Source organism: Rhea americana, unplaced genomic scaffold (assembly GCF_003343005.1).
Source record: "Rhea americana isolate MKP2758 unplaced genomic scaffold, rheAme1 scaffold_313, whole genome shotgun sequence".
Classification (NCBI taxonomy): Eukaryota; Metazoa; Chordata; class Aves; order Rheiformes; family Rheidae; genus Rhea; species Rhea americana.
In genome coordinates this window covers 770,489-786,294 of record NW_028186439.1, presented here as the reverse complement: position 1 = coordinate 786,294, position 15,806 = coordinate 770,489, and the positions used below count along the sequence as shown (strand labels likewise).

General features: G+C 52.8%; 1 protein-coding gene across 8 annotated transcripts in view; it reads right to left on the bottom strand.

The window, feature by feature from the left end:
• Positions 1 to 7,625, bottom strand: part of HEG1 (heart development protein with EGF like domains 1) — a 45,623-nt gene extending 37,998 nt beyond the window's left edge. For 4 of the 8 annotated variants that reach the window (XR_014896499.1, XM_085310215.1, XM_085310214.1 and 1 more), the window contains exon 1: positions 2,273 to 2,846. Coding sequence is in view for 6 of the 8 variants with exons in the window: in XM_085310215.1 (XP_085166341.1) it covers positions 2,273 to 2,375 (103 nt within the window). In the remaining 2 variants the exon portion in view is untranslated. Of the gene's footprint in view, positions 1 to 2,272; positions 2,847 to 6,802 lie in introns of those variants that run through there. The other 4 variants (XM_085310210.1, XM_085310218.1, XM_085310211.1 and 1 more) reach the window with 3 other exon arrangements.
• Between the last annotated feature and the right edge of the window lie 8,181 nt (positions 7,626 to 15,806).

The window sequence follows — 15,806 nt, the reverse complement described above, 5'->3', positions numbered from 1 at the left end:
TGCACAAGTTCATTCTTCACTTCTTACTCTTGCCCAAGTCTCCCAGCCCACTGATGCTGAACCTACCACCTGCTCTSTCTCCTGGCCCCCAAAACTGCCCCCCCAAGGTAGTCAACAGGTTTAAAGGATCTTCAGAAACTCACTGATGGCTGCCTGCAACTTTAAAATCTAAGTGCCTTTCCAAATCRGGCCCTAAACACGGACTGACGATGTTATTCAGTAGTCAACTTCTTGGCTCAATTATTAATGCTGACTGCTGGCAGCGGCAGGATTGAACGCTGTAGCTACAGCTTTAGCCTTATGTGCCATTCAGCTCGACATCATTTTGAGCACAGCATTTAATGATAGCTGCTGTGAGCAGTTTAAATGAGATTTCCTGCTGGAATTCAGCTTTCCAGCTAGCTGTACCAGCCAGGGCTGTGTGCAAGGCGTGAGGATTGCCATTCATGTTGGTCAGGTGCAAAACAGCAGTGAGCGTGATTGATCYGTGTTCACAACCCTAAGGCTTGGCTGGCATTTCAGAGCCAGATGTTCTCCAGCCTACATCAAGTCAGAACAAGTCCAAATCATGGCTGTCTCATCCAAAACTGCAGATTAAGATCCACGTTTCTTATGAACATAATGCAATTTCTACAACGGAATAGTCCAAAGCACGCTCCACTTGCTGAGTGGGCAGGATGGGAACCTTGCTAYGGGAACATTAAGGAACATTTAGGATGACGAGGTCTGAAGCCTCTCAGTAAATTGTGAGGAGTCTCACAGGGAGGGGAACTCTCCCCACTGGCTGTGTGGCAGTCGGAGACCCACCAAGCTCCAAGATGGGTCCTGCCCTCCCTGCTCTGCTCCCAGGCGTTGGGCACAGGGTGCCCCCTAAACGAGGGTGCAGGTGAGATCAGCACAGCTGCTAATGGCACCATTCAGCCTCTGTCCAAAAGATCTGATGCATCAGCTAAGTCACTGCTCCATTTCAGGGCTGATCTCTTCTTTCTCCGTCTATACTAATTTCAGTGAGAACTCACTAAGAAAAAAGAAATAAAGAGTTTTATGTAGCCCAACCTGCRTTTCATTCCAGGAGTCTGAACAACACCGAGCCCTAGGAAACCAGAGCAGCTGCTGAGCATAGTCTCCCAGGTGCCTTCAATAACAGTCCTTACGCTCAGCTGCGATGGCCCAGAGCTGAGCACCCCAAGCATTCTGCTGCCATCACAGGCCCACTCTTGTGGGCCCATTTAACAAGCTGCTTGTTGCCATTTGGATGCGATGTTGATGTTGCAGTGGGGCTGCTTGCTACACTCATTTGCAAGTCAATGCCCAGCCTGTAATTGTAGCCTGCAAGTCCATTTTTAGCAGTAGCGATGCTGAAGAATTTGGGCATGCTGGCGGGTGGTGCACTAAATCTCTCTCCGTTCCCTGCTCCATAAAAGCTTGCAGATGTGCAACCCATGCTTACCGCGCCACAGCATCCGGCTCTGTTGCGCAGAAGAAAGCCAAGGCAGCAGCCGCTTAAAGACACCCTTGGGGGTGGGTAAAGACAGGGTGAAATGCGCCTTCCCAGGCTGCCAAGTAATCTGTCAACAAGCGATGAAGCAAGGCATGCTCAAATATGCGGGGAGGCTTCGCAGCASGCTGCCCAGAGTGATGACGCGCACACGCCAAGCCTGAGAGCGCCCAGTACAGCTCCCACTTCTTAAAAATAACTGCAAAAAATGACTGGAAGAAGTACCTTAATCTACGACCTTCGATCAAACATAGCCACTTTGAAAGTAAAATGCTGCTGGTTGTTTGTCTAGCTGTTGTCAGCCCAGCAAATTCAACCACGGAGCCTGGCAGCAAAGGATTCATTGATATTTTCCTGTTTGTACGCTGTAACCAATTACAAGCCCACTGCACATGTTAGGGAATTTCTAACTTCTCTTGTCATTGCCCTCAGCAAGGCCAGGGTCTGATCTGCCCTGAGGACACAACCAGGCTGGGTGGARGAGAACTCAGTTTGCATCCCAGAGCATAATCTAGGTTGTTTTCTCCAGCCTTGTTTGGCTCTGCAGAGCTCCTGGGAATAAAAAGCAGCAAAGCACTTAAGCTTATCATGGGAGTCAGCAAATCTGGCTTTGAATGCAGCCAGGGAGCAGATGTGCTGAATAAGAAGGTATTATTTACACATACTTTTTTAGAGTGATCTGGCACTTTTACCTCTGCCCTGCAAGACAGGCTGGTCTCTGACCAAAGGAGGAAAACCACATTGCCAGCACAYGGCTTAGCGGGTACAGCTCACCTAGCTGCGCTGGAAAATCTGGTCCACGGTAGGCAATAAGGAAGGCTGAAAGACTCAGTGAAACGACTGCTCCATTGATAACAAACCATATGCGAAATCCCATCCTCGCACGGCCATCAAGTCTACTGGAGATGCAAGACAACTGCAATCTTGTTTTTTRTTGACATGCCTGCAGAAATTAGTCTTCAAAGGTGACCCTCCATTGGAAGCAGATGGACCAGATGCAAACTTCTTCCAAAAAAATAAACAAGAAACCATCTGGCCTCCTCCGATGTATTAAAGGCTTAAACCATGGCAGCCCTTTAGCTCAGGTAAGATTTGTCACCAACAATTTTGTCACATCCTAAGCTGCCAACTGGTTTCTATGTTTTAACTCCACATGACCACAGCTGTCAAGAGAAATATTTTAATTCTAATGCGAAATTGTCACGCCACCTGCCGAATCAGTGTTTTCCTTTCCCATGAAAACCAGCAATGACGCTTAGCAGACAGATCTCGGCTGGGAGCGACGTTCTCCCTGCGAGCATAYCAAGCGTGCTGCTTCTTGGGAGCTGATTTATAACGTGTCCAGGAAAAACAGATCAAGTTCCAACAGATTTTTCAGGCCATGGGTTTGCCCAACTAGCCTGGCTCTGCCGTTACCTTGGGAAACTCCTAAAAACCCACACACGGACCTGTTGGGGGTAGCTCCCTCGCAGCAGCAGCGAGCTTCTCTCTGCAGCCCTGGCCGCAGGTGGGGGCTGCAAGGGGCAAGGAGGGTGCCCGCTTTGCCGGGCCGGGGGCAGAGCCCCGGCGGGAGCGTGGGGCTCCTCCCGCCCGGCGGCGCTCGGGAAGCCTTCGCGAGCGCAGCTGCAACCGGCACAACCCCAGCGCAAGAGCTGGAGTCGCATATCCACCTGCGGAGCGGCACCAGCGCTGCCTGGCGAACGAAAACTTAATCCGGGGCTCAGGCAGAAGGTGGGGAAAAAAAAAAAAAAAACTCTAAACTTAGGGAACTCCTTGCTGCCCACAGGAGACGGCGAAGGAGGGAACTCTGGCCGCGGAGGAGCGCGCGGCGCGGCGCGGCGCTCGGAAACCCGGCTGCGGATGCGGCAACCGTGGGCGGAGGCCGCTCAGGAGCCAAGCGAGCTTGTGCGAACAAAAGCGACGGCCCTAAATCTGGACTGTCCAGGGCGCTCTGGGATTTTCCGTTTCCTTCCTTGTTCTTGCCCTGAAAGAAGCAGCCCGGGCTGGGGGCGGAGGGGGAAATAAAACATTTTTTTTTAAAGAAAAAAGAAAGAAAAGAATATACTTGAGACTGGCCGGTTCAGCGTAAACAGGCTGATAATATCCCTTTGAGCAGGTCCCTCGTGTGCACCAAGCATGGGAAGAATGTAAGAGCTTTTTAGGCACACGCACTTAACGCCGGCTCGCGGCCGGGCGAATCCCGGGACCCCGCGTGCCCCTTCTCCGGGGAGGCCCAGGAGGGCCCGGGCACACGGYGGACGCTCGGGCGCCTCGCGCTCTTCCCAGCTGAGCAGAGCGCCCGAAAGAGCTGCCTGTGCCGCTTGCAGGCTCRTGCCTTTTCCACCCCAAAAGCAGCCCGCCGGCTCCGTCCGCGTGCGCGCGGCGAGGCTGGAAAAGTCCCCGCAAGCCGCCGGACCGCACAGGGCGGAGGGGCGCCAAGCCAAGGGGGTTTCTTTCTCGCTGGTTTAAGTAAACGTTAATAAAAACCGAGCAACCACGACACCTCCCAAACGGCACGGCTTTTTAAGACATCCACRCCTCGTGTCCGTCCCGTCCCCGTCCGCCGCGTGGCACCGACTCCTCCGGCCGCCCCCGCGTTTGCCCGGGCGCGCCACGAGCCTTTTAACGCTACATCCSAGCAACCTCTGAGCTACTTTTAAAGTCCTCCCGGCTTTCGCTGTTACATCCTGCGAGAAGCAGAACAGAACAAGTCGCCCACGCAGCACTTCGCCTTCCCCTTCCCAGGGTTTTAAAGTCCCCGGGCGGCTTTTCCCGGCGGGGAGGCAGCGTCACCCCCGCGAGGGCAGCGCGAAGCCGCGCGCGGCCCCGGCCCGGCGGCGCGTTAGCTGTCGCTGCCGTCCGAGGGCAGYGCTGCTGGAGACTGCCAGACGGCTYGGGGAGGAAGTCTGCTGGCAGGGCTCCACCACAGCCGAGTTGCTAGGTCACTGGAACAATAAAAAGGCAAGAAAAAACATCCTGGCTGCAAAAAAGAAAATAAAAAAAAAAAAAAAATGGGGGGGGGAGCCATGGCAGCTCCACGAGCATGTACAGCACAGGTTAAACGAATGCAGCAGGGCTGCAGAGAGCAAGACAAGGCTGCCGCACACTTTTACAAGCACACGAGATAATTTATAGCATAGACCTTTCTGAAGAGCTCTCATGCAAACGGGGAAATAATAGAAACCCACAATTTGTCTGCAAGGATTTGCAATTCTTAAAACTCTTCCAGGAGGCTTGCTGGAACAGTATTGCAGAGGGAGGTAGCCTGCTGCTGGCACGTAGGGATTAACCACCCTCTGAAYGCATCGCACTTCGTTGTACGGCTTTCTTGCACCGCTACCCGCTTCCCAGCAGCTGCCTGCATTCATTTAAATTGGATAAYACAAGAAAACTGCCTCCAAGCAGGGATATAATTCGGTAATATATCCCTGTAATAACAGGATATTTGGTTATAACGGGATGACCAATCTCACAAGGTGCCGAATGATCTGCAGCCCCAAGGTGCAGACTCTTCCATAAGGAATGGTGATACCAGCTTAGAAATTTCAGGGCTAAACTTTGCTTTCTGAAATTTTAATTTATTCTAAGGCCAGAAGGCAGCATTAGCGCATTCTGTCTGAGCTCATGTATAACACAAGTCATTAAACGGAACTTATTTACCTCTGATACAAGCTCAGTGACTTGTATTTGACTCAGATGCATCTTGCAGGAAAAACAAACTATTGATATTTGTGGCCTCGTCCAGATACCAGTATAAATATTTGATTAGGGATGTTATCTTTTTTTGCATTATGAAGGGCAGGAGGAGGATGAGAGCAAAATAAATCCTTTCACAGGGATAAAAGCTGTGTCCATGTGGGAGAAGAGCGCAGCAGCTGGTAAAGCCTGATTTAAACCAGTGCAGCAAAAAGTGGCACARTTTCAGATTAGACTGAAGACAGCCAGAACTCCTGAGCCTGCAAAATGCAAAGCAGAAATCCCCTCAGAACAACAAAACACCTCAATCCAAACCCTTCRGGTGACAACGCTCCACAGCATCAACACGCTGCCCAGCCGGGGCTTGCAGAGCGCTGGGCAAAGCCGCCGACCGGAGCCCGCGGCCGCCGGGAAAGACGTGCTGCTGCTTTCCTTGACTGTATCGCTTTGCAGGAACGCAGAAAAAAAAAAACAGCAACGCGGTATTTTTATGTCAGGATCTGGAAGCAAAGTAACAGGCCCCTGTTCTAAAGAGCTCGAGTCCAAGAGATGCTATCCGYGACAAGGAGTGGACAATAAATCCGGGGAACGCAGAGGACAAAATAGGAAAACCGGCAGCGCCTCGCTGAAAGACCACGAGCGATGCCTGGCGCAGCCTTCCGGGGGCTTTGCACAGCACCGGGAGCCGCTGCCCCGGCGGCCAGCGGGCTTGGGCCGGGAGCATCCCGGCAGCAGACGTGATCCAGCAATGCACTTAAGCACACAAACAGCTCCCCGGGGAGCTATTTTAGATGCTTAACGTTAAGCACGTGCTTAAGAGCTTTGCTGGATGGTGGCCTGCTCAGGGGAGGCGCAGGAAAGCGAGCGCGAGGGCGGCCGGACCCAGCCAGGGCTCRCCGGCCCCAGCGCTGCACGGGAAAAGGCACGGAGAGCTGGGATCCCACCGCAAGGAAAACCATTCCTTTGCTCCGGGCAAACTGCCCTGCGGCTTATTATTTTTTTTGGGGGGGGGGATGAGCGTAGCAGATGCTGGAGCGCGGAGGATGTTTAGCGCGCTGCCACCCGCCGCTCCTGCCCGCCGCAGCCCGGCGGCTCTGGGCGCAGCAGACGGCAGGGCGCCTTGTCGGACGGCGATGACGAAGGGCGTGGAGATGGAGCGCAAGACCTGACGCCCCGCACCACCAGCCCCGCCGCCCCGGGGCGGCGCGCCGGCCAGGGCTGGCGCCCGGAGCCGCTGCCGCGCTCCCGGCCTCCCCCAGCGCCCACTGCAAGGAGGCGGGAGAGCCGGAGAGAGCGAAGGAGCCGCCGCCGCCGCCTCCCCGCAGAGCCCACGCGCGAGCAGCGAGCGCCCGGCGAGGCCGAGCGGAGGCCGCAGCAAGCGTGCCTGCTGCACCCGTGCATCGCGCCAGCAGCCGCCCCGGGACCCAGGAAGGCGGACGGCGACACTAAACGCTGTTCAACGTTGTGCTGCTTGTTGGAGCTTAAAAGGGATCCACCGCCCGAGTAACCCCCTCTTCAAAAGCTGGGCACAGCATCCCACCGGTGCAAATCCTCCTCAAACGCTCAACCCTCCACCCACAGCGTCCCCCTGCTCAAGAGCTGCCCTACCTCCTCCCGGGGGGAGGCCGCATTTCGGTGATAGGTATGAGGCACGCTGAGATCCTTCTGCCCGTTTGGGCCAGCAAAACGCGAGCCCACCTCAAAGGGCGGCTGAGAGCAACCTCCACCCACGAGCGYTGTCCACCAGCCAAATGGCTGGCGCGTGGTACGCCGTCCTAGCGGTAGGACCCACAGCTCCCGTCCTCGTTCCCATTTTTCCAGCAAGGGACAACAGGCCTTGRGAGAGAATGGAGAAAAATGCAAACAAGCAAAAAGCGGCTTAAAGAGAAATTAATCCCCAAGAAGAGACAGGGGCCCCCACATCCCTTCCCCCATCCTGCAAAAGGATGATGATCTAAATTGCATTTCCTAGATGACAGCGCACCGCTCTGCCACCGGAAGCAGCAGCGGCAGCGGCCAGGACGGCGCGGGATGTCGTTCGTCCCGGGGTCGAGGCGGGTCCCTTCTCCGCTCTGCGCCCGCCGGCCACGCTCCCGCAGCGGCTGGAGGAGGATCCAAGCAGGCGTCCCCCCATCGCCCGACCTTCACGCTACGCCTATAGCTACCTGCTTCCTTCCTGCGAACGGGGGTCAGGACGAGATTTACCATTTCYAGTGCCTCTCCGTGAGCGCACTAGGGAGGCTGAAAACAAGATGCCATCTTTGGGCCCCGTGCGCGTCTGCCCTTGGGGACAAGCCGTGCAGCAGTCTTCCTCCCGAGGTGAAGCACGTGCTGAAAAGGCTCTCCCAGGGTCTGTGCGCTCAGCATCTGGCCAGCAGCAGAAAGCTGGGGGTCATGGAGAAGGGCAGGCTGGGGCTGCCCATCTCCGATCCGTCCTTAAGGTTTAACAAGGAGCCAGGTGAGAAAAACGTGGAAAAATGGGGTTGAATCATGGGATACCTTTGCACATATAGGCACTTTGCATGYAACAGGGCAGTGTAGAGAAAAGAGGCCAGAAATTTGCTCAGAAGGCCCAGCTGCCCATCCATTTACCGCCTTGGCAYATCTGAGGGCCACCGCAGACCAACTGCCGTGGTGCTCTCCTGCCATCCAGTGACAACCAACCTCAGTGTTTAACCCAGCATTAGATGAAGCCTGTCCAGCCCCATCATCTCCTGTCCCACTAGCAATCTGCAGGACAACATTRTGAAGATATTTTCAGCACAACACGGGCTGTTCTTGGAGGCAGGGTGATCTGGAATGCATCTGAGCCTGGGCCAGCAGCCCTGACACTCTCCGTACTCCCGTTCCAGAGCACAGCCTTCCTGATCTTCACTTTGATTTCTTCATGCAACATGCTTACTCCCTCCGCGGTCCCCAGAAGAGGCTGCCTTCATGATTATTCTGCACTCTCTGATCAAGTTTCCCCCCTAAGAAACATTCCTCAAAGGGCTTTTATCTGCAGGGTTGCCTGCCAGTTCAATACTACAGCCCCATTCTGTATTTGCTGAAAGAGCTGATCATGTTCTGAAAAGAATTAGCATTTAGATGTTAGTCCTGTAAMTGAATCTGAACCAAACAATGATGAACGTTCAAATGCCTAAAGCTACTCAGGGGTATTTTCCTTTGAGCTCTTTCAAGTCCGTACCAAGAAGGGTAAGAAGCTTTCTAAAGATGCCTTTGTGAATAATAGATACTGAAACCCTTCTCCTTGTCTTTCGAGACACAGATACAATTATGCCCAGCTCCAAAACAAAGACAAATGCTAGATTACAAGAGTAGTATTATGCTTCAGAGGCAGGGTTGTTGCTACTTATTTGCAACTAAAGCAAATCATGTGCAGTTTGCATGTTGATGTTCCATTCATAGAAATTCGTTTAAATCACAGCAGTAGAAATCAGTTCAACACACAGCATTCACATCCCTCTCTTCTGTTTATCTCAAAAGATTGCTAAAGTACCTCAAATTGTGAGTTCATGAGATCTTGCAAGTCATGCAGGGTCAAGCCTTTCTTTGCAGAAGTTGCAGCTAGCAGCTGCTACAGTTTCCCTGATAAGGAAGCTTTTTCTTACCTATAATGGCAATTCTCTAAAGTAAATTTTTAAAAGCATGTTAGATAAACGTCTTTGGGGGTGATCCTGCAAAGGGAGATGGCTTGAGATCCCTTCCAGAGCTGCCTGCCTTTTTTATAGGGCGCTCCAAACCAAATAAAAAAACAACTCAAGAAATTCTCAAATATCCAGACTCCAGCTCCTAACTTACATATACTCCAAAAGGGGCTGTTGTGCCCCCAGAAGAGTTACTACAGACTAGAGGGGGCTGCAGCACCCTGGCCCTGGCTACCAGAGGAGGTATCTTTCAGATAATACAAAGGTCCTGAATATTGATGCCAAATCTTCAACTCGTGTGATTCATCCTAGCCTCAGAGCAGTTCAGCAGAGCATGACGTTTCAGTCCAGTCCTCGGGGCTCCAGAGATTTTCCACAAGAGGAAGGGTGTTAACGCCAGTGTCCTAACAGATGGTGACGTGGATGATTGTACTCTATAGATCCAAATTCCTCTTGTCGTTCCAGATGCAGAAGTTCCTCTTAACATGCTTGTCTGAAAGCTATTCCAGGAAGCTGCAAATCCAGAGGTGTGCAACGCAGTAGTTAAGTGTAAAGATCTCTGGAATAACATCAAATTAAAAGGTTCTCCTAAATCTAACCGCTAASCTGGTCAGCCCGTTTCAGACCACGGGAACTCAAGATAGAGTGAGTCCAGCACTTTGCAAGCATCAGCCACCACCTCTACTGCAGAGCAACCTTGCAGCTTTGCTCTGTGTTTGATGAAACCTTCAATTCTAGTGAGAAAGTCTGTGCTCTGCAAAGGTTTCTGTGTGTCTGTTTTTCTTGTTTTTGTTTTTATTTTTTTTTTGTTTGTTTTTAAGCCTGCAGACTGATTTAGGAATCAAAACTATAGCAGTAAAGTTGTTAAGACTTCTCAGGGAATGCCATTAAAAATATGTAGAAGAAGCAGCAAGATAAAGAGCATAATTGCTACCGCCGATCCAAAGGAGCCCATCAGCCTGGTGAAGTGGGTGACTTTCTCCATGGTCTAGAGATCCCTGAGGGACCCTACGGGTGGCTCCGTTAGCAGAAGTGAAAGCGATGTCCAGCTTGCTTCAGGCAAGAGGTCAGACTGATTGCTCTAACAGTCCTTCTGCCTTTAAAACCTCTGCCAGCACGGCATGCTGAAAAAGGCAGAGAAGCACATCGCCGCCGAACGCGCGCGCGCTCGTGGCGGGGGTCTCACAACGGCAACGGCGGCCCCGGGAGCCGCGGCCCGGCCTGCACCCTCTAACCATGCCCGGCTAAAACTGCGTTCTGCACGGCCGGCGGCGCCCGCGGCACGGGGAGCTGCAGCCCATCGCGTGGCCGCTCTCCGCCGACCGCCGTCACGCTCAGCGCCCCGCGTCTGGCCGGGACCCCAGCGCCCCGGGGACGAAACGCCGGTAAGTGACACAGGAGCGATGTGACCCAAGGTCCTAGAGGTCCGCACTGTACACCTCACAGCATTTTTGAGCCTAAGAGAGGCCTTCCTTTTACCCAGGAACGGGCTCTTCCTCCGCTGCGGTCTCCTGGTGTTACTACGAGGCAGGCAACAGCTATGCGAACAGCTTGGAGGAGCTGGAGTTTGCAGAGCCTCCTTTACTCGAGGGAACCACATTTTTCTAAGATTATATTATTACTTGGGCTGGTCGCTCAGTAATGCAACATCATTTCCCTTTTGGGTGGGAAAGTTCTCTCCTTGTCCTCTGACTCAAATGATTTCAGCCTGCAAGGCTGAACGCAGACTCTCGGCGCGGCCGGAGCACCGCGAGCGAGCCGGTGCCCCTGGCCGAAGCCGCGGGACGTCACGGAGCGACACGTGGGCCTTCAAAACGCRTGGCTGCGTCCGTCCTCACGGCAGCTGTGTGCACGCAGAAAGGGCGGCCGCGTGTGACAAGACCGTTTGCTACTCGCCTGCATCCAACGGCTTCGTTCTCTCCCTGCRCCTGCACTTGTCACCCTCTTGCATCTGCCCTGCAAGAATATTCCAGCAAATGAACTTAGTAATATTTGTGGCTATAGCAAATTATAAGGAACTGTTGCAAAACCACTCACAGGAATTAAAATTTGAATTTGCAATCAGGTCTATCTCCACTGGAACTTGGATTCTGCCTTTTATGTTCAGCTGATCAGGAAACAGAAAAACACATGACCCACATATTCAGCTGAACGTAAATAACGGGCCCTGTATTTGGGGCAACGAAGCCTCATGACAAGGCTGCACACAGACTACGGATTACGTGCAGGACATTTTCAGGGGAATATTATGAACAATCAGCCTTCAATTTGCTTGAAACATCTTATGACAGCTGGACAAACTGCCCTTAGAGCTTTTTTTGCACCATCAGAAGAGCAGAAAGACACCATAACAGGTGCTGGGATCCGGCTGTGCCTCCTTCCCAAGCAGCTCCGTGTGGACCAGCGTGGGTTATCCCCGACGTGCACGGACCCAGCCCCAACGCCCATGCACAGACAGGCGACTGCAAAGACAGAGGGACTCATCCAGCACGGCAAGACCCCAAATTCTATAACCTCTCCTTTTAAACTACATGGGAAAAACAAAGCCAGGAATCCAGAGGGTCTGTGGTGGGTATCCATGATCCATCCAGCTGAGGGGACAGCACGGGGCAGTCCGCTCCGAGTACTTGAGAGGCTGTAGCCCGGCATTAGTACCACACTGTATCGCACGCACATCACATCATGCAAAGGCAGGAGACCGCACAAAGGACGCCACGTCCCCATACTGCCCCAGAAAGACAACATTTTCATAACAAAAAAAAATAAAAGCAGTAGGCTCGGCCTTCCCACTGCAAAGAGCAATATATCCTGAAAAGCAAGGAAAAAAAAAACGAAATAAAGAAAACCAGAAAAACCTAAAGTGCCCGGTGCAGACAGGTCAGATACAACTTTTTATCTGACAAACTGATGAGCTGTTCCAGCCCSATAGGTTCAAATTGGTCCTTATTTTGGGAATGGTATGTATCTAACATTGATGGAGCGCATGCAGTGCTGGCCAACGGGCTCCCCGGGCAGGGACTGCAGAGGACCTGCAGAGCGGGTAGTGCCTTAGAAGGAAACGCACTTTCCACAGGGCGGAAAGGTTACGGCTACACTGACAGGTTGTATTTGTTTGCTTGACTTTTTAATGGAAATAGTTCTTTATTGTTTCATTCCCCCCTTTTTTATTAGCTTGGACGAACATCTCAGAAATAAAACTATCGTGATCAGATCAAACGCTGCTAAGGCCTCAGTCCTACTGCTTTTATACGGTGCAGCGAGTGCGGTGTGCCAGGAGATGCCTGGTCTTTCCGGTTTTACCCAGAGGGCGGCTCGGCGCTCGGTCCGGTCGCTAACGGGACGGAGCGATCGACTGCTCTCGCTTCCCAGCAACCTCGAGAAACCCCTTTGAGTCGAAACCCTGCGGTTTGGAAGAAGCCGCTTGCCCACGCCCCCGTCGGCGAGCCGCAGCCACGAGCGCCGCACGGCTGACGTCCAATTTTCACCTCGAAGCCCCAGCGAGACCGAAGCTGCGTCCTACCGGGCCGCTTGCTGCGGCACCCAGAACGGCAGCGGCAAGCTAGGCAGGAAAGCCAGGATTTCCACCACGAATTAAGTCACAGATGCCAGAAATCGAAGTGCTACACTGCCAGTATCAAGCCACGAAATCTCTCCATGCCTCACATCCTCCCCCCGCTAAATGAGACGAATCCTCTACCACCTCCTGCAGACGTTATGAAGACGAAGCCATAAATCTCAGCGGGGCACTCAGCTGTTGTGGCACGGTGTGGGGGAGGGTTACACAGGCTGCAAATCATGCTAAGAATAATTTTCACTGATGCTAAGAATAATTTTTACCCACCGCAGCCAAGGAAGTGGGAAACCAGCGCTGACCTTGCCTCAGCTCCCCTCGACCGAGACACTGCAACAGCTGATCATCTCCCTCATCCTCCCAACCACAGGAAAATATTAAAGCAAATTAAATTATCCAGCTTAAGCAGTGACTACTGCTTGAAAAGAATGATCTTGGGAAGCCTGGTGGAGCGCTGCACTTGGGAGAGGCACACACTGGCTCTGGCAATCTGCTACAGGAAAACGAAACTTTTCAGGAGAGTCCATAATGGGCTTTAACTACTGCTATCTCGTTACCCGTTTGAGCTGTGTTCATAGCTCCGTGCTYAGATTCACCAGGTATCAAGGTGTAAATCAATATGCATCACTATGTGTTCCCTGGCAGTCGGACTACACAATTAGATCTCAAACTGCATTCATTTACCATTTAAATATCACACAAGCTGCTTCTAAAGCGTGATGCAAAACCAGATGGTCAGTGAAAGACCCTCATCACCTTGGATCAGGAAAGGACTGGGAAACCGATCTTTTCTTCTTCTCCTTTGTTTTCCTCTTCTGAAATGATCTCTTTTTTTCTTTTGATTTCTTTTTTGCTTTTAATTACATACCCTGAAGGAGCAGAGCTAAATCTACCCARCTCCAGGGACTCTGCATTTGCAACAAACAAAACAAACTAACTTCCATCTCACAAAAGGATGAACAGGGGAGACGCCTGAGACAGCAAAATGTTTCAGTGCCCAGGTCTGTTGATAACAGAGCAGACGCAGGAGCCGCTTTTTTCTTCTCCCAGCTCTGTGAGGCGAGAAAGAAACCCCCCGACCCCACTGCGATGTGAAATCACGTCGCAGCTGAGCRGCAGCATTTTGCAGCTTTCTGCGTGCAGCCCTGCACGGAGAGCTGGGCTTCTGCCCCCCCCGAGAAGTCACCAAACTCGGGCTGTTAAACAYGAGGCAGATTCGAAGGTAAGATGACATACTCTGCGATACGAACTTCGTCCCTTGCTCCTAAATTTGCTGCTTCTGCGCACAAAATGTTTCAGAGATAGAGGGCTTAAAAAATAAATGAATACAGAGATGCACCGGAGGCAAGGGACCCTCTGACCACRCTGTGCTGCAGCAGAGCCAAGTGCTCTTCGCTCACCCCGGACAGACACTAAAATCTGCCAATGAGTGGGATTTCTTCCTGCCCTCGGTCCGGCTCTTCCGGTGTCCGGCTGCTCTCCCCGAGCTGGGAAGTTTCTCCTAGCAGCCGACCTAAATCTCCTGCGCTGCCCATTGAGCCAACTGCGTCTCGGTTCAGGTCACACCTCGTTCCTAGGACTCGCACGGGGAAGCGGCAAGGAAAGGCTAGTGGCATGGAAAAGAGGGAGAACGGGCAGAAGGACAGACGCAGGCGGCGGAAAAGCGAACCGACTTATCGAGGCAGCCTTTGCTGGCATTCCCGGGCCACCCCCAGCTGGCGGCAGCGAAGGCATCTCGCGCCGATCAGAGAGCCGGGGGGGAGGAGGCAAACAGAAAAGGAAATTATCCTCCCTAAAAAAAGTGGGAATTTGCATTTTCATCCCCAGCGAAGTTTGCAGGGCTCGGTTCACGTGCTGCTGCACGAGCCTCCGCGGTCCCAGCACAGCGCGCCGGTGTGAGTTTTAAAGGCAGACGGAGAGGCGGTCCCCGCGCTGCAGCCCTTGCACGGCCGACGGAGCACGGGAAGCAGAGCAGTATTATTCCCATTTTACAGATGGGAAACTTGAAATCCTGACACTTGCCAGGGGACATGGGCAAGCTAGAGCTTGCGACCGAGCCGCRCACCCAAGCCCGAAGCGCCGCGCCGCTGCCGCGCGATGCCACCTCCTCGCCGAACGCTGCCCGAATTGGGACCTCTGCGTTCGAACCTCGTTCGCTAGGGATGCGGCCACCACCATGCTATTTATCGTGACGGTGTCCCGTCTGCCTCCCGGCCTCGGGCCAGCACGGGCCACCAGCACCTGCAGGTCCCGGGCGCAGGTACGGTGCAGCAAGCACCGAAGGGGCTGAGCGGGGCCAGCAGCCACTCGCGGCAGGACAAATTTATTTGCCAGCGTGCGGACAGGGAGTCGGAGCTTTTCAGGCTCCAACAAAGGAAGCGCATTCCTCCGCCGGCTCTCGGGAGTCATCGAGGTCACAGGAAAAGATGCCAGATAGAAATCAGAGATGAAATTAAATATTTTTTCTAGCCACCGAGGAATTTACACAGCTCTCCTCAAACAATAGCGGAGAACCGTGCAGTCGGTGGCAGATTTTATCTTTACAACGTTCGTAGTCAGTAAGGCACTGCTATTCTCACCGGTTTTGGAGGGCAAACTGACACTTGGGAGTGACACAAAGAGCTCCGTAGCTGAGCTGGGAACAGACCCAAACCTCTTTAATTTCAGTGCGGTATCCCAGTCACCGGGCGATTCCCACACAAACCCTGGTAAGAGCTTTCCAATCCATTGCAGGGTACATCCTAACGCTGCGCCCAAATGCTCATTTTGTTTCACGCAGATACATCTTACAAAGGCGTACTTTGGGTACGTGAAAAAAACTAAAATGTTATAAAAGTAGTTTTGTCKCATTTCCTAAAATTGTACAGCTGTGTGAAAGTAATTTTGACCCTGAAAAGCCAAGCGTGAAATTCTCRTCACATTAGAAATCAAAAGATGAAATTCTGTGGTCCCTTCCAGGCAGGGGATCAGGTGTAAACGTCATCACTTCCAGACTTAAAATCTGTAAAGCTACATTTTGACGTACAGGATTTCTTTACACCACCTACAGAAATCCGGCACCAGCTTTTCAATGCACGAGAATTAGTCATCCTTAGAGCAATGTTGTCTTCTTTGGAAAATAAGTAAATTCGTTACTGGCTGGCAATTAATATTAGCTCCATTTGTTCTATGGAAAACAGGGTCTATCCTCTAGCTGCCCGCACTGAAACCAAACTCGCGGTTATTTCTAAAGCACCASACCGGTCTTTGCTCCTGGAGATGCTATCGCAGAGGGGGCGTGCAAGGAGAGCCGCGGCTGGACGGGGGACGGCGGGGCACAGAGGGCGGCCGCGGCCTCCCGCCGGCGCCTGTCCCCGCACGCGGCTGCCGGCGGCTCCGCGCGAGGCGAGGCGAG